The sequence below is a fragment of the Cervus elaphus genome, chromosome 13, assembly GCF_910594005.1.
Source record: "Cervus elaphus chromosome 13, mCerEla1.1, whole genome shotgun sequence".
Classification (NCBI taxonomy): domain Eukaryota; kingdom Metazoa; phylum Chordata; class Mammalia; order Artiodactyla; family Cervidae; genus Cervus; species Cervus elaphus.
The window spans coordinates 63,019,480-63,043,250 of NC_057827.1; the positions used below are offsets into that span (position 1 = coordinate 63,019,480).

The 23,771-nt window shown below is 38.4% G+C and overlaps 1 protein-coding gene across 3 annotated transcripts in view; it reads right to left on the minus strand.

The window, feature by feature from the left end:
- Positions 1-23,771, minus strand: part of ATG2B (autophagy related 2B) — a 78,758-nt gene that overhangs the window by 18,038 nt on the left and 36,949 nt on the right. For 2 of the 3 annotated variants that reach the window (XM_043921479.1, XM_043921481.1), the window contains 18 exons: positions 22,974-23,169; positions 22,556-22,698; positions 17,383-17,540; positions 16,820-16,992; positions 16,203-16,353; positions 14,830-15,029; positions 14,207-14,287; positions 12,915-13,021; positions 12,665-12,757; positions 12,032-12,102; positions 11,024-11,100; positions 10,586-10,756; positions 8,021-8,162; positions 5,760-5,962; positions 4,779-5,005; positions 3,838-3,946; positions 2,701-2,895; positions 1,679-1,780 (listed from right to left, as the gene is read on the minus strand). In XM_043921479.1, the coding sequence (XP_043777414.1) occupies positions 1,679-1,780; positions 2,701-2,895; positions 3,838-3,946; positions 4,779-5,005; positions 5,760-5,962; positions 8,021-8,162; positions 10,586-10,756; positions 11,024-11,100; positions 12,032-12,102; positions 12,665-12,757; positions 12,915-13,021; positions 14,207-14,287; positions 14,830-15,029; positions 16,203-16,353; positions 16,820-16,992; positions 17,383-17,540; positions 22,556-22,698; positions 22,974-23,169 (2,599 nt within the window). The remainder of the gene's footprint in view (positions 1-1,678; positions 1,781-2,700; positions 2,896-3,837; positions 3,947-4,778; positions 5,006-5,759; positions 5,963-8,020; positions 8,163-10,585; positions 10,757-11,023; positions 11,101-12,031; positions 12,103-12,664; positions 12,758-12,914; positions 13,022-14,206; positions 14,288-14,829; positions 15,030-16,202; positions 16,354-16,819; positions 16,993-17,382; positions 17,541-22,555; positions 22,699-22,973; positions 23,170-23,771) is intronic. The other variant, XM_043921480.1, reaches the window with a different exon arrangement.

Below are 23,771 nucleotides of genomic sequence, written 5' to 3' on the forward strand. Positions count from 1 at the left end.
AATGACTGTTTGGCATGGTATGTCAGTCTTAGAAGACAGGACTCTTTTGTATCGTAATATTCCTCACTAAGGCATATACGTTTGCAGCATGGCTTTGTTTCTGCAGGTTTCACATCTTGGGAAATTATTTCCCTTTCCTCCTCAGTTTAGTCATAACATTTATTTCCCTGATTTTTTTTTTCTTGCTAAGATTAATGTTTCTCCATTTTAAAATCATACTGTTTTATAGTTCTACAGAAGAAATTAACATTCAGTATTAAAGAAAAGGCTTATTAGAGAAAATTGGTCTTGTTAAGTCTGGTAAAGTCATGCCACAAAGATAAATCTTGCTCAAATTCTTGCTCACACTGGTGATTTTTCACAGACTGAATTTCCCATAAATACTTCATCATATTCCTACTAGGCCAATATGGATAAATTAAACTAAAACACAGACTTGAAAAGATTCTTATCATAATGAGAAAACGTAAGTCTAAGCACACACTGGCAAGCCTGACCCAACTCAGAAGCCACACATAGTAAAGTTGTGCTGCATGTCTGTGCTTCACAATACATTTTCTGTGAGCTAGGCCTGTAGTTTGTTTACAATATAAACATCATTTAAGATTATTCCTGATATATCTGCTACTTATTTAAACAGTGAATCAACATTATTTAATCAATATTATTAAGCAAACAAATAATACTACCCAACATATACGCTGCTTCCAAACCTGAGCTCACATCAATATATATGATACAACAGCAAGGCTTTGTTATTTCAAAAGCAGATCATTATAAAAACTCCATTCATTTTCTATAGTTGTTATATGCTTCAGTTAATGATGGGAACAGTTAACACTTATGATCTTTAACACTGCGTGCCAGGCACCAAGCTAAGTGTTTTATAGACACTAGTCTCATTTAATCCCCATGCTTTAAAAAATGATGTTACATGTACTATGTTTTCCATTTTATCAGTGAAGAAATTGAGGCTTAGAGAGTTAGTTACTTACCCAAAGCCACACAATTAGTAAAAGAGAACTGAGATGTGAGCCCAGGTCTGACCGCAAACCCATGCTTTCACCACTACACTGCAAAGCATCCCATCTTCAGAGGCCTTGAACAGAGCTGGTAGAGGAGCACCAACTGTGCTCTAGACTGCTCTCTGGGTGAATGCAAAACCCAGAACTGTCTGATGGGGTGCTTGCTAGAATACAGGAAAATGAATTTCTTTATCTCCATAAATCTGTTTCATTTGTGACCTGTTTAAGCGACAATCTACTAATTTGTCATTTTGCCCAGGAATTCCTTTACAGGTGCTGTGATTACAGTCCCCTATACCTTCCAATAATACATATTAAGGAGTCCTGTCATCTCCTGAAAACACCTGTATATCTGCATCAGGAGCACGTGTGTAAAGATCAGAGAACATAAGAGGCAGCTATTAAGTGCTCTGTCATATAGAGAGCAAGTAGGAGACTGGAGGATAACATCTAACAACGTTTACTCACAGTTCAGATTTCAACACCTAGTGAATCTGTCCTGTCCTTTACCAGTGGAAGTCTGTTTTAATTATGTAACCTCCATACACTTTAAATTATAAACAAAATTATAATTCTACTAAATTAAATTTCTCACTCTGAACACGGGATATCTATTTAATCATATCTCCATGCATTATGTTTGCAATACAAACCTGGTCAATATTGAGGCGAAGTGGCATTAGTGACACTCTTAGGCAGCACTCCTGTGGGGACCTGCCAGACTCTGGGCGCACGTGTAATGCTTTAATTGTCAACTGCAAGATGAGAAAGAGAAACACATTTTTCCCCAATGACATTATGGCCTTGTTTTCATTAAAAAAAAAAGAGAGAGAGAGAGAGAAAAAAAATCCTATATCTAGTCCCTATATTAGAATAGAAAGTCAGTTTACCCTCTTTCCTTAGAATCTAACTTTTTTTGGTCACATACTCTTTCAAGAATCTGATGAAAGATATGGATTCTCTTTAGAGGGAAAAAAAGCAAATGATAATGTCATACTTGCAGTCTCAAAGGAGTTTGCTAAGCCCCTGAATCTAAATCCATAGGCCCATACTCCAAAGGTAACCTCTATAATGTTTTCTTCTGAAAGTCCTGGGCTGAGCATTTCTATGCTACTAAAATTGTAAAAGTTAGAAATCTGGAACACTGCTAACAATTCTGTGTCAATATCATGTGTGTGTGTGTGTGTGTGTGTGTGTGTGACCACGCTGTGTGGCTTGTGGGGTCTTGCCCTTGGCAATCAGAGTGCAGAGTGCAGAGTCCAAGAGACCACATGGAAACTCCTGGTGTGAGTGTTCTGTGTAGATCACAACGGACTTCTGGTTTTCCTCTGGTAATTTGTTACAACAGAGTCTCCGAATCGTGTTTTGGTCTTTTAGCTGTGAGGCATGTGGGGTCTTAGCTCTATGACCAGGGATCAAACCCACACCCCCTGCGTTGGAAGGCAAAATCTTAACCACTAGACCACCAGGGAAGTCCCAAAATAATTGTTTAAATATAAAACTTTAAGCAGCATATTTAAAAGGGATTTTAATATTAAAATGAAAATCTCATAATTTTCCCCAATCTAAATCTTCTGCAGTTATAATAGGTATAATTTATATATATTTTAGATATAATAGAAATACTTTTTCTAAACAAATATAACACCAAAACATATGAAGTTTTAAATCTTACCATGTTGGAATGAGCTTTCCGAGGCATTTCTTTACTGCAATACAGGTACAAAAATTTATTCATTTGTGACGTTGCCAGACGATCCCGAATCTCCAGATCCTGCACGATGAACACCTGCCGGGACACCGGGTGCTCCACGAGGCTAGACGCGCATTCTGGTTTGCAGGGCGGGTAGACCTCATGCTGAAACTTCACCTTCACAGACGGAAAGAATACAGAACCACCTCTACACTCTATTTAAAACAGATTTTCTCTTTCAGATGTAAAATATCACACATTTTCATTAAATTCTCAGCTTCTGATTCTGCTTTCAGAGAACAGTGTAACACTCCTACATTTGTTCACATATTTACTATTAATCCACGTGTACTGGACCATACAAGGATAAGCCTGACTGATATTTCTTATCTGACCTTGGTTAAATCCCCATCCTTTTCAAGCAAAACCTTCAATAGGATTAAGTCATAAAATTTTTATCTTGTTTCCCTCTGAAACTGCTTGGAGGCAAGGTTCAAGTTCCAAAGGAGGCAAGGATGCAATGAAGCATATGGAGCTGTCACCACGACCATGCTAAGCACCCTAACATACGACACCCGTCAGAACCCAGACAAGCTGACAGAATTAAATGCATCAAGGTCCCTGGCAGCCTGGCCCTACTGGTCTCTAGATGTTCACACAGGACCTGACCTGTGTGCTTATTCCACGGCAGGCTTCCCCAGAGATACTCCACGGCGGTGGTTCCCCAAGCGTGTGGTCCTGGGTAAAGTAGTATCAGAATCACCTGAGAACTTATTAAAAATGCAAATTCACGGGCCCTACTGCAGCCCTACTGAACTAGAAACTCTGGACCCAGCAACTTGTGTTTTGCTAAGTCCTCAAGGGGATTCTGGTGCTTGTTCAACTCTGAGAGACACTGCTTGGAAAGTAGTGAAAGTTTACCAGAGTAGCTTGGAAAAACAAAAACTCTAAATCTTTTCAGAATATCTGAAAAAGAGAAAGAGTTAAGATTTACACAAGATCCCTGCACTTTTCCACTTAGGCCCCAAGACCACACAGGGGAGGGGGCAGGATAGGACCAAAGAACCCTCACTAATGCTCCTACTTCAGTGGATTTTTCCTTTTAAAATGCCATCTTACCTTGCTTAACTGTATTTCCATTAAAAAGTCATGGTTTCTTCCTTTTCCCCCACAGACCATATTATGTCCATGTCTTGTAGGTGTGTGAGAAGGTGAGCTATGGGGACTACTATAAATGAAAAAATAAAACCTTTTATTAAAGGAATAGTCTAAGGAAGGCAACGAACGACATCAGGAAAAACAAGATGAAGAGAGAAAACAAGATCCCAGACCTATCAGAACACTGCCACAAACTGTACTGCTATACATTAAAACTACACCTTCTATACCCTGGAGGCACTGAGAGCATAAACTTTATTACTGTCCTCACAGCAATCATATACTTGCTAAATATTTAAAACTACAGAAAAACCGAACTATGATGTTGGTGTGCATATCACAAGACAGACTTAGAAATGAGACCTCCATATAAATTCCTATTACTTCAGAAACCCCTGAGAATCAGAAGACAAGTCCGAGAAATTCCAATTAATACAGAAAAGAGTTACAGTAATGTGTCAAATTTTTAAAAAAGCACTTTTAAATAGAAAAAGTCCTCACGATGTTGTGTCCAAGGTTCCCGCTACATGAAGCTTTTTCTGACCCTCCCCACCCCAATGAGAACGCTTGCCCCCAGTCTCTACCTAGCCTCTCTCTCTAGCTCTCTTTCAGAACTAAAGGATAATGCACTCACTTAACAGGTACTTCAGAGGCATCGACTCTGTGCCTGGTACCCTGCCGGGTGCTTGACGCTGGAAAACCGGGAGCACACGAGGTCCCTAACTCCTGACACACCCTTCACTTCATTGCCCTCATTTGCTCATGTGACAGTTTCTCCCTTTTGAACACAGACAGGGTCTGGGTCATGCTTATTAATAATTCTTAAAAGAGTAAATCCTATGTATTTTTAATGAAAAGAATATATTGGCCTGCCAAATAGACATATGTAGAAATTAACTTACATATAACTTTTAGCTGGAGAAGTAGGAGGGGCTGTTCCAAAATCTTTTCCTCCATAAAGATGCCAAACAAGAGAGACTTCTTTAACCAGGTACCGAACAACAGGAACGGGAAAGTGTAACGGGGCTTTGCTTGTATCTGTCTTCTTAACAGGCAGACTAAAATAATTCTCTCTTATCACAATTGCATCATCAACCATTATTTTTACAACTGGTTCTTCTTCCTTCTCCTAAGACAAAGGAACAGTTAACATATACTCTCTTATCTAAGTAGAAACCATTGAGTACCATTCACATCTCAAGGGAACTTCTTGATTCTGCATTCTTTTGAATAATTTCCTTATATAAAGTGGACAATAAATACTGACAATAATTGTCACATAATACACTCTGCTTCATTCACTACAAAATGAATTCTCTCTTCTATGTGAATCATTCCTAGGAATTTTTTATAGTCTACAATTTGGCTTTTACTACTTGTTTGATAATAAAAATATATAGATTCAATGCTTAACCATTTTGTTTAGTGAACTGTGGATTCATTAAATCCAGACCATGCTTTTTCAACGTGAGCATGACAATAAAGTGGAAATTACATGTATTAGTCAACCATCAGCCTTCACACAAACCCCATCTTATGTTTCCCAATTCTTGTTTTAACACCTCTGTATAGAACTCTTTTCTGCTATTTAATTTCATTACCCTGAAGAGGTACTTCAGGGTACAAACTACATACTTCCTCTGCAGCAGGAGGAAGTATCTGTAGGAGATTTTACAAATAGCATTCTTCTGAGCCCCTCACAGATGTGTCATAAACAGGGTAAAGTATAACAAACATTTACAAAGCATCAATAGTAAATTACAAAAGGAAGTAATTCTGAATTGTGAAGTTAACAAAATCTAAAGAATCTTTTTCAGGTGTCCTTTGGTCAATTCTATTTGCAACATTATTTCAAGACTTTAATTTTGTTATCAATTTGCTACCTGAATGGTTGCTCTTGGTGCAAAAAGAATGCAAAAGTCGTCATTTTCCGTGGGCACGCCTGTCACTGCATCACTAATCAAGTGGTGGGTGAATGAGGTGTAAGTGGGACCAGGCTCCTGGGACACGTTTCCACTCTCATCAGGAAACAGGAAGAGGTCTGAACAACATGGTTCCTGAACTTGAGATTTTTCATCAGAAACACCTAGGGGAAAAGATTACAACAGTCAATTTCAGCACATTTTGGAACATCAATAACAACAACATTTATTAAACACTTTAGTCATGTGTCAGTTATGCATTATGTTAGAGCTCTCACCCACAGTATCTCATTTATTTCTTACAATAATCTTCTGACTACTAATAAAAAGACTAATAATAAGTTTGGTTTCCTAAGAAAACAGCAACGATGGACTCAAAGTTACAGACGTCTCCTCAAAGTTATTAGGTGTCAGAGAAGTTCAGGAATTCGGCAGCAGGTAGTGTTGACTGCAGTTCTACTTTGGCCAGAATTTTGTACTGAATTATGTCCTGTAAGTGACGTTCTGGAAGAAACTCCTTGGACAATATAGCGAGGGGAAGGGAAATAGTTGCACCTGGTAAGGCCTCACCTACAACTATGGGAAACCTCTACCTAGAGTCCGGGGGGTGGGGGGGTTGGAACAGTTTCTGAGCATGTCTTCAGCCAGGGAATGATTCTGAGCAATAAAAAGACTCCTTGGGGCACTGAATATACAAACAGGACACAGATTAGCTGTCTCAATATAAAGACAAAAAGTTGCAAGTAGGAAATTTCCTGGTGGTCCAGTGGTTAAGACTGTTTCCACTGCAGGGGCACAGGTTGGGGAACTAGGATCCCACATGCTGCAGAGGTGCAGCCAAAAAATACAATTAAAAAAATAAATCTGTATGTGAACACTTACTTTTATACATTTATATCACATATTAGACTCATTAATTCTTTCTCCATTCATTCATTCAAACCAAATCCTGTGACATGGACTAAAGATACTAAGATGAATATGGTAACATCTTAGCCTCACAAGGCTCACAAACTAGACTGTAAATTCTTCTGTGGCAGCATATTGAACCCATTCACTCTTGTAAGTGCCCAGCACCCAGTATAGAATCTTGGGTAATGAAGCTGCTCAATAAATATTCATTAAATATTCTTTCCAGCATAAGTAGGTTAGCTGCAAACATTTATTACAAATAATGCCTAGTACTTAGGGAGCTAAAAATTCCCATTTGCTTCCTTAGCTCTGATTTATTCTAAATTAGAATGAAAGCAACATTGAATGAGAGACTTTTATCACATTATGAAACAATTTTTAAAAATTAAGACTTCACAACATGTAGAAATAAGAATGTTCATCTAATTAGAAAAAAATGTTTTCTATATAAATGCTTCAAAAATATTTAGACACTTCCACTTGGATTTCAGAGTTCTCCGTCTGGCACCTCCCAATTATCTAATGTTATTATCTAATTCTTTCCTATAAGAAGGGGACTTTTGCTATAGTATTAATAGCCTGAGTTACTAAATCATTAAGGTTCACACATGCCTATCTGTGATTCTGTTGGCATTAACAATCTTGCCAAAATTATCTTCTCTCTCCTGCTACACACCTAAGTCCTATCTACTTTTTAAAAGCCAACTCATCTCACTTTCACCAGTCTAAAGAGAGGATTCCAAATTTTTTCCAAACTGATTAGAGTATACACTCCCTTCTGAAGTGTTTTCTTCTATCATTTCTCAATCATTCTAAGTACTAGCATCAGTCTGGTTTAGCGCCAGTTTGTTTTACTAAACTATAAGCTACCAGAAAACATAAGCTTTATCTTGCAATTTATCTGTCTCCCCTATAAAAATCTGTCGTTGTTGTTTAGTTGCTCAGTCGTGTCCGACTCTTGAGACCCCATGGACTGTAGCCCACCAGGCTCCTCTGTCCATGGGACTTCCCAGGCAAGAATACTGGCCGTGAGTTGCCATTTCCTCCTCCAGGGGATCTTCCCCACCCAGGCAACAAACCCACATCTCCTGCACTGGTAGGCAGAGTCTTTACTGCTAAGCCACCAGGAAAGCCTCTAGCCAGTATTTTCTAGACACTCAATAAACACAAACTGACTGACTAATAAATACCCACGAAAACTCAGACTTGTCTTTTTAGTTACTTATTGAGGAATCTGTAAGAATGCAAACAATGTCAGCCTCAACTACAACATCGCAGCTCTCAGGGAAAAAGTCCTGGGTCTGTCTCACCATTAGACTGTGGTTTTACAGATGAAGCTGATTCTTGCATGTCAATCTCCTCCATTGCATCACTCATCAAATCTCGTAGTATCTGCTGATCTGCTTCAGGAAGTACTGGACCACGTGAGGATGACCGACCAACAGAATCTACCTACAGCCAAAAACCCTAATTAGAAACAATTGGAAATGCTCTAAACAGCACACTACTTGACACTTACTTCGTCCTGGAAACAGACCACATTTTATACAAACATCAGAAACAGGGACATACTCATTTTTCTATATTCTACTCAGCAGGTGTTACATTTTTAAGTCTTTAGTATCATCGTTTTCACCCCAACGACTGCCGGCAAATAGAAATAAGTGTGTTATCATCTCAATGCCAGCACAGTTTAACTGAATCTTGAAGAGGTAATAGATTAGAAGAGAAGAAAGGTGAAAAACACTGCACTGAAGCTGGGGGAGAAGGGGTCTCTCTGGAGAGTCTGATCTGCTCAAACCTGACTGCTGCCATCACCTTCACCTTTGAGGCAAAGCCACTGCAGGGCCAAGTCTCACTTCTTGGAACAAACGTATATCTGAAGACAGTAGGGGGAATATATGAGAGGGGAGTTCTACTACATGGTGGTTCATGGGGTTCAATTCCAGCACCAATGCTTAACAAATCCAAATCATGCATTTAAAATGTCAGCATGACTCTAAAATGGAAAGATTCCATTTGGAAGGGATAATTTAAAATAATTTATAATAAACTGTAGATTAACTTCTATACAGTGTACATCATGTGAAATGCCGGGCTGGATGAAGCACTAGCTGGAATCAAGACTGCAGGGAGAAATATCAAAAACCTCAGTAATGCAGATGATACCACCCTTATGGCAGAAAGCAAAGAGGAACTAAAGACAACTTGATGAAGGTGAAAAAGAAGAGTGAAAAAGCTGGCTTAAAACTCAACATTCAAAATATGAAGATCAGGGCATCCAGTCCCATCACTTCATGGCAAATAGGTGGAGAAACACTGGAAACAGTGACAGACTTTATTTTCTTGGGTTCCAGAATCACTGCAGATAATGACTGCAGCCATGAAATTAAAAGATGCTTGCTCCTTGGAAGAAAAGCTATGACAAACCTAGACAGCATATTAAAAAACAAGAGACGTAATTTTGCTGACAAAGGTCCATAGAGTCAAACCTATGGTTTTTCTAGTAGTGATGTGTGGGTGTGACAGCTGAACCATAAAGAAAGGTGAGCATCACAGAATCGATGCTTTTGAACTGTGGGGCTGGAGAACTCTTGAGAATCCCTTGGACAGCAAAGATATCAAACCAGTCAATTTTCAAGGGAATCAACCCTGAATATTCACTGGAAGGACTGATGCTGAAGCTGAAGCTCCAATACTCTGGCCACCTGAAGCGAAGAACTGACTCATTGGAAAAGATCCTGATGCTGGGAAAGATTGAAGGCAGGAGGAGAAAGGGATGACAGAGGATGAGATGGTTGGATGGCATCACCGAATCAACGGACATGAGTTTGAGCAAACTCCAGGAGATAGTGAAGGGAAGCCTGGCATGCTATAGTTCATAAGGCTGCAAAGAGTCGGACATAAATAAGCAACTGAACAACAACGAAAAAACTGGAAATTGTTTTTAAAAAGAGAAGAACCAGTAGAGAGAGTATGTCATAAATCACTTTATTATCAACGAGACAATAGCAGGAACAAGGAAACAAAAACAGAAGTGTAACCTAAATGAGGAGTAAGATCAGCCTGAACGAAAGATAACGCGAGGCCTGTCAGATTGTTAGTGGAGATCTATTGACCTAAGGAGGTTGAGAAGAAGGCTTCTGTTCACAGAAGAGGCCATGTAGATGAAAACACTGAAAAACAGAAAATGCTAAACAAACTGGACACTGTTCGATCTGGACATAAGAGGGCAGAGAAGTGACAGCTGGGGGCACAGGAAAGCACTGAACTGGGAATCGAAATATCTGCATATTGTGGCCATATCCGCTCTTAATTAGGGCAAATTCCCTAAATTCTCTGGGTCTTAACTTATTCAACTACAAAATAGAGATAATAACCTTTAACCTGTTGACTGTGCTGGGTAAGAGGAAATCACATTGAGAAACTATACTCAAAATTGGATCCTTTCAAATATGAAAGATAATATCATATAAATGAGTCTTCTGGTAATAATACTAATTCCTGCCATCTACCTTCTCATAGCATTTTTACATACAACTTGCATATAACAGGCTCTCACGTGATGAGAAATGTTTTCTGTCTTCCCTGAGGACACACAAAAATAACTTAAGTCTGGGAAAACATATGCTGGTTGAGAAGATGAATGTTCTGAAATCAAGAGCATCAAACAGCAGAACTGTTTTCCCAAAAGGCCCATGGAATCACCTTTCTAGGCCCCATCACCTTGAAACTAAGGAACAGACAGATGATTTTTCAGTTTCCTTTTCACCCTACAACTGCCAAGACCACCTCGTTAATGTCCCCATGCCACTCATCTGGATGGAATGCAGCGGGGGTGAGTGACTTCTAAAGAATAAGGTTGGTGGCTGTACCTTCACCTTTCTTTGAGGAGCTCCTGGTTTCACGTCCGCCTTGTTAGTGGCATGTAAGTCCCCATAGCTTGCAATGTATTGAATTAGATTCATTAGTGCAGCACAAGAGTCTGAGCACGTTCTAATATGGACAACGTCACTAGAACAGTGCAATTCAAAGTGTGGTTCAGTCTGGACAGGACAGAGGGAAAAAAGGATAAGAACGTTTACCAAAACAACAACAAAAAAAACATTTTTGCATAGGTTTACATTAAATAAAACATTATAATTTGTTTTGCTACAGGAAATATGTGTTTACAATAACTCAATCTTAATTTTAAAATATTTTATCTATTTCTGACCAAATTAGGCAAGTGGGAAAAAGTTCAGTATATTTTTAGCCTCTTCTATAAAATAAAAATACTCAAGTAAAAATATCCATTTATTTTAATAACTTACTTGCTCTCCATTGGAATCAGACTTCACTGCAGTTATGGTTAATTCCAAAAGTCCCATATCCATCACACGAACATAATCTAAAAATTTTTAATTAATAAAATATCTGAGTATAACTTTTAAAAAATGCTTATCCAACAAACACCTAATAAAACTAGCATTTCTTTAAAATTCGTGGCAGGCAGTACTACAAATACTTATAATGGAAATATAGCTTCAACCTACAAAAATCCTACAGTTCTCTTTATTTTTAGTTAGAAACAAAATTTGCCTTATATTAATTAAGTATATATAATTTGATGCATTTCATCAATGTTATTGATATTACAAACTGGTATTACAACATTCAAACTGATAAGACCCTTCAGTTCAGTCACTCAGTCGTGTCCGACTCTTTGCGACCCCATGGACTGCAGCACTCCAGGCCTCCCTGTCCATCACCAACTCCCGGAGTTTACTCAAACTCATGTCCACTGAGTCAGTGATGCCATCCAACCATCTCGTCCTATCGTCCCCTTCTCCTCCCACCTTCAATCTTTCCCAGCATCAGGGTCTTTTCAAATGAGTCAGTTCTTTGCATCGGGTGGCCAAAGTACTGGAGTTTCAGCTTCAGCATCAGTCCTTCCAATGAACATTTAGGACTGATTTCCTTTAGGATGGACTAGTTGGATCTCCCTGGAGTCCAAGGGACTCTCAAGAGTCTTCTCCAACACCACAGTTCAAAAGCATCATTTTTTTTTGGCACTCAGCTTTCTTTATAGTCCAACTCTCACATCCATACATAACTACTGGGAAAACCATAGCCTTGACTAGATGGACCTTTGTTGGCAAAGTAATGTCCCTGCTTTTTACTATGCTATCTAGGTTGGCCATAACTTCTCTTCCAAGGAGTAAGTGTCTTTTAATTTCATGGCATTATTTCAGAGTTAAAATATTTTAAAAATATTGAGATACAAAAAAAAAAAAAGTGCATTTATCTATCCTAGATACTGTTTTTTTTTTAACTCTTACCTCTATTCAAATTTATAGTAACAGTATTACACTTGTCAGACAGGTGTAAAGCAGCTTCATCCAAAATTATTCTGGGGGAAAAAAAAGACAAAATCAAGACCTGAAAGACTAACCTGGATATCTGCCGCATGATCACTGAGCTGTGCCACTCTGTCTCATAGAAATGCTATCAGTCATGCGAAGGTTCTAACTCACAAATGTCATCGAACATTCTTCTTTAAAACTCACTGGTTATGACTAACAAATATTTAAATGGTGTGACTGAGATTAAACATCTGCTCAAATTAATTCTAAATTTTTAGTAGTTTTAATAGATGCCCAAATCACAAAGTTTAAATTAGGAAAATAAAGTGCATCAAGTATTATAGGAAGTTCATATATAAATGTTTTAAAAAGTAAACTAACAATCTCAAGAGTTAATTTTCGCCCTAAAAAATGAAATACAGTAACAAACTGAAGAGATGGGACAAATCACCTGAGAAAGAAAAATGGAAAACTTAGATAAAGGAACATGACTAATAGTAAAAGAATGTTGCTTTTAACAAACAATTGAGACTTTAATTAAAGGGTTCAAATCTCTACTAGTATGTTTTGAACAGCTGCCTTCAGTAGACAGTGAGGTTTACATGGTACCTGAGAGTAGATGATGATTTATCCAAGGCGACACTACTTGAAACGCTGAATGTTTCAACAGTAAGAAGAGATCGGATTGGCAAATAAAGAGGCCTAATACGACATGGAAACAAGAGAACATTAGTCTGTCACAACAAAAGAGACCTCCTTTAAAGAGCATTTTGAGGCTTAACTCTACTGAATGTTTTTTTCAAAACTTAGTACATGTCTTAGAGTTTAAAACTTTACTTTGCTCCACTTACGAACTCACCTGTAATCAAGTGCACAGCTCCAAAGATGGACATGAAAGGTTGTAAATGAAGTTGGAGGGTTGTATCCCAGAACAGGTTCATCAGCAATATTCAAGAAGTATAAAATCTATAATCACAAAAATATAAAAGGCCCTGCTTTAGAAGAAAAAAAGAGTTTTGATATGATATCCTTAATATCAACATGAAATAAAATAGCTTATAAAAAAAATTAATCATTTAGTGAAAAATCATAATGTTAAAAAAAATCATCATTTGAAGGAATTTACTTCAAAAGTATTTTCCAAACTAGGATTTGAAATGAAGAGACGATCTAACAATCACACTGCTACAATGATCTCGGAAAAATCATCTCCTATGAAACTAACAAAAGCATGTATAATCTACCATCAACATGATTTTGCTTGGAATAATTTTTTTTGAAAACAAAACAAAAACAAATTTTCCTAAAGTCTGTTTAAAACTCTCCTTCTGGTTTTCTATAAACCCATTGTTGGGAGAAGTTCCTTTCCCTTTTATTTATACCCAGCTCAGTCTGAAAACTAGTCCTCTCACCACCATTTACCCTCCTGTATTTCCATCTAAATAAAAAGGTTTGGCTGAATCTCTCTCTTACCGACAGCCAGCAGACTAACCATCTCTCTACCCCTACTCTATATACACTTTATGTTTCAGGATGTTTCTGAAAGCATTTAAGTTTAAAACAACTTATTTTCCAAGAGCAAAGAAAAGGTTTCTCTTTCTAAGAAAAATGAACAATAATTATACAGAGTACAGTTTTTATTCTCACGTAAAGAAGAGTGAACTTTACCCAAAGTTTCCTCTGAAAAAATATAATTAACCAAATACAGTTAATACATTGGAAATTTATTACATAAATCCTTATAAATGCCTCAACGTATGCTATTGGCCTAGGGAATAATTCTGAAACTATGGTACTTGAATATATGGTTATTAAAAAAAAGAAAAAGAATACACAGTTATAAGTGCAAGTCAACACATCATTTATTTTCCTCTATGACAGGCACTGTATGGGTCCCTTCCCTTTAATGACAGAAGATAACTCTGTCTTTGAGATGTTTAAGAACCAAACATTAAGGTAAAAAACCAATTACATTCTGGGGTGGTGATAATGTCCTATTTTCTAATATAAGAGGCAATGTTTATACAGGAGTATTTACTTCATGAAAATTCAATGAGCACTGAACATTTATAATTTGTGAAATCTTCAGTATGTGCAGTAAATACTAACAGAGTAAAAAATAAATCAACACATACATCCCAGCTCTCTTACCTGTTCATGCCAGCTAAGCCCAGAAGGAAGCATTCTATGCTGGAGAGTGGCTCCTTTTAGCCCTACAGCAATGAGAAACTCCTACACAAAACAACACAAAAAGGTATGTTTATCACCTACATGACCTTCTAGTTCAAAACTTGAAAAGTTTTTCTAAGAAAACAAATATCTTGTATTTATGCAATCATTTTTATTAGCTAGTAATTGAATCAGCTAAGAGCTGAAGAATTGATGCTTTTGAACTGAGGTGTTAGAGAAGACTCTTCAGAGTCCCTTGGACTGCAAGGAGATTAAACCAGTCAATCCTAAAAGAAATCAGTCCTAAAGCTGAGGCTCCAATATTCTGACCACCTGATGCAAAGAACTGACTCATTGGAAAAGACCCTGATGCTGGGAAAGATTGAGGGCAGGAGAAGGGGACGACAGAAGATGAGATGGTTGGATGGCATCACTGACTTGATGGACATGAGTTTGAGCAAGCTTTGGAAACTGGTGATGGACAGGGAAGCCTGGCATGCTGTAGTCCATGGGGTCTCAAAGAGTCGGACACGACTGAGCAACTGAACTGAAATGAATCAAATCAGGAACAAGTATTTAATGGTATACAAGTATAAAATACACACCTTTGTATTGGACTCTGATTTATCCGACAGTATTTTAACTGCAACAGACAGCATATTCAAAGTGTCTCCTCCAACACCATCTGAAGAAGCTCGACTGAGGCCATCTTCTTCAGAGGAATAAATAGTAGGTTCTAACCAATGTGGGCGGGTTGAACTAGGCAGTCGTGTTTCTGTAGAAGGAACTGCTCCATCCACTATGCCTATATCCACAATGAGAGGACAATATAACAGAATGATTACATGAAATTAACTCACGAACTTCTGTAACCCAAACAAAAATCCATGTTCCTCCACTGAACATAACATAACCCTGGAGGCAAAATGACCAAGAACTAGCTTGGCATTAATAATTCATTCTTCTCTACTAATGTTGGAAAAAGTGACTATTCAAGTTTAAAAACAAAAAAATTGAGATTTGAAATGTCAAGGAAGTTACATTTAAATAGGGAAATCTGATAAACATTAAGAATGTCCAAGTATCCCACTTCTATTCATGAAGTAACACAAGGAATGTGCTGAAAGAACAGTATATTCTGTATGTACTACCAAAAGGAAATACCACTTGAGAGAAAATAATCAAATGATCCGTGTATATAAAATGGGCTATTCCTTGGCAGTAAAAAGGAATGAAACACTGGTACATTTGGATTAACCTTGAAAACATCATGCCAAGAAGCCAATCACAAAAAATCTTCTATTGTGGGATTCCATCTACATGAAACAGCCAGAATATGCAAATCCATAGAGACTGAGAATAAATAAGTGGTTTCTTAAGGCTGGCTTCCCTGGTGGCTCAGACAATAAAGAATCTGCATGTAATTGAGGCAACTCAGGTTTGATCCCCGAGTCAGAAAGATTGCCTGGAGAAGGGAATGGCTGGAATATCCCACTGACAAGGGGATTTCTTGCCTGGAGAAACCCATCAACAGAGGAGCCTGGAGGGCTACAGTTCATAGGGTCACAAAGAGTCAGACATGACTGAGTGACTAACACTACTTAAGGCTAGAGGGGACTGCAGGACTTTGGGGGTTTACAGCTGAAGGTTACAGACTTTCTTTCGGGGGTGATGAAAATGTTCTCAAGTTGACTATGATAATGGTTACACAACTCTATGAAATACTAAAAACCACTGTATACTTTCAATGGGTGAATTACATGAAATGTGAATTATATCTCAATAAAGTCACTGCAAAAAAAGGAACATAAAAGCCAACTTCTAATTTACAATATTACTTTGCCAGTGGAATAGAACACCCCTGGAAAATAATTTCTAATATCGATTTCTGTTCTCAGTAAATTTTCTTTATTAAGCAAGATTTAAACATGTCTAACCAGAAGTGAACAAAACACATCTCCTTCACACTTTGTCCTACCTTTGTGGTAGAGACTGAAACTGCTACAATGAAGGCAAACATAGTGCTTGTCGTCAAAACCTTCATATCTTGTCACACAAAATAATGAACCATTGTTGAATTCTAACCAGAATTCACCATGCTTGTTTTCCAACAGATCTCCATTACCTTGCTAATAAGATCAGAGAACACAGAGACGTCATTAGTTAAGTGCAGAAAAGTAAGAAGGACCCTTGACATGCTACTTCTTGATTCAGGTCAGGAGGCTCTCCCCACTGCGGCAAAGCTGTCTGGTTCCTGAATCATCCAACACGGCAGTATGAAAAATGCTATGTCAGGCCTCTTCGGCCAAATGAGCCCCTGTCCTTCATCCTCCTTTGCAACAGGTAAATTACTGTTACCACTTCAAGAGTACAACTGGCATGTTTTCCAAAAGAAGGTTCATATAATGCTCATCTTTTGATCTGCCATGAAAGCTAAATTTCCAAAGCTGCCGTCATCATGGCCCACCTCAGAAAACTGACTTTCATTAGTCACTGAAACAACCTCAAACTACCTCAATTACTGACTGAGTATATCATGGTAATTTTAAAATGAGATGCACTTGAAAAAATCACTTTAGATTTGTAAATCCTTACCTTTACATCTGTAAACACTGCCATTAACCCATGATTAATACTCAGAAGAACTGAGAGAAAACTCTGTGAGTTCTTGTTCTGAGAGTCTAGTTTTTTTTTCCTACGAGAACGATAATTGGGATCAACAGTAGAAAAATACTGCAAAGTCTCCTCCTCAGATCCACTTTCCTCATCTATGAGAAATAAACGGCACAATTACAGCTGTTCTAACAGCTTATTAAAATAAAAGGGCATTCAAACTTGAAAATTATCACAAGAATATTCATATTACCTGTTTATTTTTACAAAGAATCAGGTATGATGATAAAAATGTACCTTCTATGTTTTTCTCTACCACTGAACTTCAGTGTATACACTATCACTATAAGTATAACATTTAATTAATAACATTATTAATAAACAGAAGTGGGAAAATACTATAAATCAGTAAAAGATATAATAAAATATAGTTATAAATGGGAAACACCAAACAAACATTTTTAAATCCATCAATTTAAAAGGTTACTACTTTGTTTACTGGTAAACCAGGCATTCTAAATCAGAAGAAATCTAAAATATATTACCATAGTGAACTGTAGATTTAAATGGACTAAAACTATCCTTGCTGAAGGTATTAATCAGCTGACTGGCTACTGAAAGTCCAATACCATATGAAATATTTTCAAATGTCTCTACTGGTGAAGGAGCTGTTGGTTCCCATAGCAGCAAATCATTAAAGATCCTATAAAGACAAAAGTTGAAAAATAAATACATAACTCCTACTTCAACTAAAGGCAAACCACAGGATATTCCTTTAAGAAGTCACATGAATAGCAGTTTTTCTAAAGGGTGAAATGAAATTTCTTTCAATGGAAAAATAATTGATATACTTTTCAGGGCCATGAGAAAGGAAGAGGTACAATTACATACCTAGTTAGCGATATGCCTAGTTTCACCAGTGTTAATACAGATCAAATTACATACATCTGAACACATTTAAAGGAGGTTTATTAAAAATAAAAACACATAAATAACAAAAGGAAGACTGTTCATATATATGAAAACACTCTGTAAACTACAGCCTCAATCCTATGGGACAGCCAAGGGAGAATTATTCTCATTTTACACTTGAAGAAACTGCCTCATAAAGGTTAAGTGACCTGCCCAAGGTCACAAAACTAATTAGTGGGAGAACCAGGACCAGAGCCCAGATTATGTCCAGCTCCCCGTTCAGTTCTTTTCCATTGCTCATGGTCTCTAGGAATTATCTGCTTTTTCTTTCTACAACAGAAAGCACAGCTTCACTGGGAAATTTGTATGAGATGAAGAAGCATATTGAACAGGGACTAAAGACAGGAAACCCTTCTAACTCACGGAACAGCCAAGTTAATACTGATAACTACTGGGGTGATACATGTCCAGCCAGGCTAAGATCACATCCCACTTTCTGAAAGAGATATCTGTCATTTCTCAGATATCCCCAGCCCCACCACTCACCTCCACGTTGTCATGAAAACCAAGACTTTACAACGCCCTCTACAAAGATTTTTGTTAGGCCTAGACCCATTGAGTACCCTACACATGCATAATGCAGTAGTCACTGCACCTGGAATACCCTATTTTCTTGTTTCCCTTCCCGAGACTGTAGCCCCTCAGAGAGGGACTTGTGCCGTAGTCATCTCTGCATGTGCCGAGCACGGTGGCCGTGACATAGCAGGCACTGCAGGTCTGAAGGGAGGCCAGCAGATGACTCACATGGAAGGACTGCCAAAGGCACAGGCTCATCACAGAGCCTAGCGTGAATACCAATCAAGGTGACAAGCGACGACGCACCCTGGCCCCTCCCTGTGAGAAGCCACTGGTCTAGGAACTTTCCGGGCCAACTCCTGAGCTGCTGAGGCCCTAGAGAGTCTAAGCCAGGACGGAGTACTGTCACTCTCCACAAACTGTAATCCCCACCCAAAAGGTCTCTTCTTGGAAGCATCACTGGGTAAAGAACACCAGACAGTCAGCAGAAGCATGTCTCATCTCAGACACACAGACAGGGATGCCCACATCGGTTCAGTACTCATGTGGCTCGTTATTTCCTGGGCACATTACTCACAGGACAAAGAAACAAGAGCCTAAATCCAGGTCTTAGTCTAAACTCCTATATGAAGAAATAGTGAAAGTATAAAAGGAAGAATTTTCTCAGGAAATTTTCCTTTACCTTATCCCCTACAGCTATAGGTTAAAGAGAAATTATTACTTTAAGTAAAACCTGGAGTTTGTAGGAGACCTATAAACTTAAGTTTCATATGATTTTACTGTTTTCCTTTATTTACATTTTGGTCTAAACACAGTCTTGACACCATTAATACATTAGATGATGTTTTAAATCAAGAAAAGAAACATTTAAGATACTTAGACATATCACCGTGGTTTTGTGGCTATGAGTCTGAAACATAATGAAGGTTCAGTAAATATCTGATTTAATAAACTAGGTAGAGAATTTTTTGTATTCTATTCTGAAGGACTTTTGACATAGGAGAAAAAAAAATCTTTCTGTATCTAAGACTACCTAAGAAGGGTCAAAGCACTAAAGGAATGCATGCTCAGTCACTCAGTCATGTCCGACTCTACGGCCTCATGGACTGCAGCTCACCATGCTCCTCTGTTCATGGGATTTTCCAGGCAAGAACACTGGAGAGGGTTGCCATTTTCTCCTCCAAGACTAAAGGAATAAACCACTATTTTAAATGTATGCAGTAAAGGCAGAGTTAGTTATAATTCCTGCTCAGAAAGATATTTTTAAATTTTATATATAGTAAAGGGCATTACTGAGACATTTAGCAAAATGTTAATGGGGTCTGAGAGTTAGATGTTAATGTATAATATTAATTTTCTGATTCTGATTGCTGAACTACGGTTAGGTAGAAGAATGTCCCTGTTTGTGAGAAATACACACTCAACTGCTCAAGGCTGAAGGGACAGCAAGTCAGAAACTTATTCTCAAATGGTTGAGGGGAAAAAAAGCTCTTTATACTATACCTGCAACATTCCTAAAAGTTTGAGAATGTCTGAAATTTTTTAAAATAAAAGTGAAAATACAAAGCCAAATAAAGGGCAAAGAATTCATACTCTGAGTAACTGAGATACGTGATTTCTATGATCCAGAGGGTGGGAACACTGCAGTAGTTACACAGTCCTAGAGGCCTGGGAGACAAAGAAGAGAGAAGAGTAAGAGAGAACAGAAGCTCTCTTAAGCAACCCTACCTAACCAGCTCCCCAGACAACAGGTGATCTCCAGTTCCCCGATTTATCACCCCACCTGCCAGACTGACAGGTCCCCTAGACATACCTGTCTACTGCTGGTGGGCGCCTCCCCAGCCCACCTAAGAACTTCTGCTTCCAGAGCTGTACTGCACGCTTCGTCTAGTCACCAACGACTGTGCTCCTTGTGTGGTCACCTTGGGTCCACTGCGTTTGGTCTCAGATCCACTCATACCAACTATATGCAATTGTAAGCAGTTTAATTCAATACTGTGCTACCTGGTGACTTTTAAGTATATAGAATGAAGGGGAAAACACCTTAAAGACCTGAAAGGATTCTGCACTCAGACTGGCTTGAAACTATTTTTTCACTCTACTTTAAAGAAATTGAAACTGATAGCTGTAGCCAAAACCTTGGGTATACATCAAGCAAAAAAATTCTAACCAGTGGCTCATAATCAAAAAAGGCCTGGGCCTGTATTTTAAAAAGAAGTGGTAAATGAACACATATTTGTAAATGCAATGTTTCAGGTGTGTATTACAATTCTGATGTCCCAATTTAACCTGCTCAATCAATGCAGAAGGAGAAAGAAGTGGATGAAGGCCTCTGACCTCTGGGCTGGACCTTGCACTAATTGTTTCATTTTTCTCAGTCTTAGCCTTGCACATTAGTTAGTTTAGTAAACATTCCTCAGCCATAAAATAAGGAGAGTGATCTAGAGATCAGTGGTTTCCAAACTTCAGATCATGTATAAATCCAAATCCTATTTGGCACTAAGTAAATCTACAGCCGGCTTCCCTGGTGGCACAATGGTAGAGAATCCACTTGCCAACGCAGGAGACACAGGAGATGCAGGTTCGATCCCTGGGCTGGGAAGACTCACTGGAGGAGGAAACAGCAACCCACTCCACTATTTTTGCCTGGGAAATCCCATGGAGAGAGGAGCCTGGCGGGCTACAGTCCACGGGCTCACAAAGAGCTGAACACAACTGAGCGACTGAGTATACATACACGCAAATCCATAGCGGAAACAACAGTCTGCAGTTTCTGAAGATTAACAAAAATCTGGATAACTTGTTTACATGTGGGGAGCTACGATAACAGACACTAAGGACATCTTTTTTTCTAGAAACCCACATGACCACCTTTCAGCTATGCCAGAGTGGATGGGAATGACAATAATAATAGAGGACTACTGAGTGTTTACTCTTTGCCAGGTACTGTTCGCAGAATTTTCCAAACGTTATACCATATAATGCTCCAAACCACCCTCTGAGGCCTGTACAAGTATCACTGCCATTTTATAGATGAGGAAACAGAGCTCATGGGGACTAGGTAAACTGTTCAAGATCTTCTTCTATGATCTTTCTACTCTAGAAGGCCATTTATTTCAACATATTTGCTTGGTATATATGCTTAAGGGTATTTAAATATGGCAAATTTAAATTTTTATACACAAGTTATAAGTTAAGTTTCTAGTTCTAACAAGATGTGCTTTCTTTTTTTAACTCTGAGGAGGGACACTTCTTGTACAAAGACTCTAGGACTCTGATTCTACACCAGGGTCTCTTGGCCCTCTATCCAAGTATCTTCCAACTCTTTTCATATCACTGTCAGTTCAGTTCAGTCGCTCAGTCGTGTCCGACTCTTTGTGACCCCATGGACTGCAGCACCCCAGCCTTCCCTGTCCATCACCAACTCCCGGAACTTGCTCAAACTCATGTCCATCGAGTCAGTGATGCCATCCAACCATCTCATTCTCTGTCGTCCCCTTCTCCTCCTGCCCTCATTCTTTCCCAGCATCAGAGTCTTTTCCAAAGAGTCAGTTCTTCGCATCAGGTGGCCAAAGTACTGGAGCTTGAGCTCCAGCATCAGTCCTTCCAATGAATATTCAGGACTGATTTCCTTTAGGATGGACTGGTTGGATCTCCTTGCAATCCAAGGGACTGGTGAGAATTAGAAGCTCTAAGTTATAACTTGTGTATAAAAACTTAAATTTACCATATTTAAATATCCTTAAACATATATACCAAGCAAGTATTTTGAAATAAATGGCCTTCTAGAGTAGAAAGATCATAGACCCTGAAGAGCTTGGATAATTTACCTAGGCCCCGTGAGCTCCGTTTCCTCACCTATAAAATGGCAGCGGTCCCTGCACAGGCCTCAGTGTGTTGTCGTATCACTGTACACAGAGGCGTTCTCTCATGCTCCATGGTAAGGGGACAGAGGGCAACCAGACAACCTAGGGTGGAGGGAATAAGTACGTCACACACGAGAAACCCTGCTACCGGATGCACTGCTTAGGAAACTCGACCGTGACAGCAGCCCACCACAACAGCAGTGGCTCTATAATCAACACCATACAAAGTACACTGAAAGAGCGGACAATATTAAAGCAGGAAAAGAAAAGAGAGAAGAGGGAAAACAGGGAGGTAGGGTGGTAGACAGGCAGTGAGGCGGGAGAGTTCAATCCCAAAGATTTAAGTAAATATGTTCAAACTCACCTATTATAAAGCTTCTCATAAAAGCTTTTATTAGGTAGTGTTATATGAATATTGGGTAACGTAAGTTCCAGCACATAGTGAGAATTGCTGATTGCTTTATTCTGAAACTCTGTCATTTCTACAGGATCTCCTGGCATCACCATCTAGAACATAACAGTTTAGCGCAAAAAAAAAAAGCATCAAATAACCATTTTATATTTGAAAGAGTAATAGTATCTGCTTATCCTACCCATGTGAGCAAATAAATAAGCATGTAACTTTTAACCAAGGGGAAAAAAAAAGCATATATTATTCAATTTTGGAGCTAAAAATCTAGCAAAAGCAGTATACAAAGTATTTTTTAAAAGATAAAGCATTAAAACCATGGCTACCTGACAGAGGGTAAATCCTTTGTTGCTTGCTCACACTTTTACTTTACCTGTTCATTTTCAAACATGACCCTGCGGGAAGAGAAGGGAGACGGGGCTGGTCTCCTCAGGTCACAGACATCCTTCAGGGAATGAGCGCCTCCCTCCTCTTCCTCCTGATAGTGGCCGTCACTTTCCTCTTCCTCCTCAGCTGCCATTCTCTCCAAAATGGAATGCATGGCTGGTGGGTTCACTTTCAGTACAATTCTGACAGCAAAGAGCGTTTTAAAAAGCAAGATCTAAGTGTAAACTGCAAAACTAACTTGTATACAACTAAAACAAAGCCCACTGATTAAATCATTAACAACAGGCATAAAGTCTGATTATGTCGAATGTAATCCACTCCTGTAAACTTAAAAGTGGAATTGATGAAATAAGCAAAGAAAAGAAAGGCATTAACATTTTATACTTGGATAACCAGAAACACTCGTCTTTTGAGAATAAAAGGGATATTCAAAATTTCATTAACAAAGTTACACTTACCAAAGGGGTAAGGAGGTGGGGCAGAGATAAATGAAGAATTGAGGATTAGCAGATACACACTACTATATATAAAACAGATAAACATTAAGCTCCTACTTATAGCAAGGGCAACTACACTCCATATAATAAACTGTAATAGAGAAGAATATGAAAAAGAATGTGTGTGTGACTGAACCACTGTACTGCACACTGATTTCTGAATCAGCACAACATTGTAAATCGACTATAAATCAGTAAAATGTTTAAAATTTCATTAACAACTAGGACATTTACCTTAGAATTCTGTTTATTATCATTAAACCAAATCCTACATGCCAGCAGTTTGG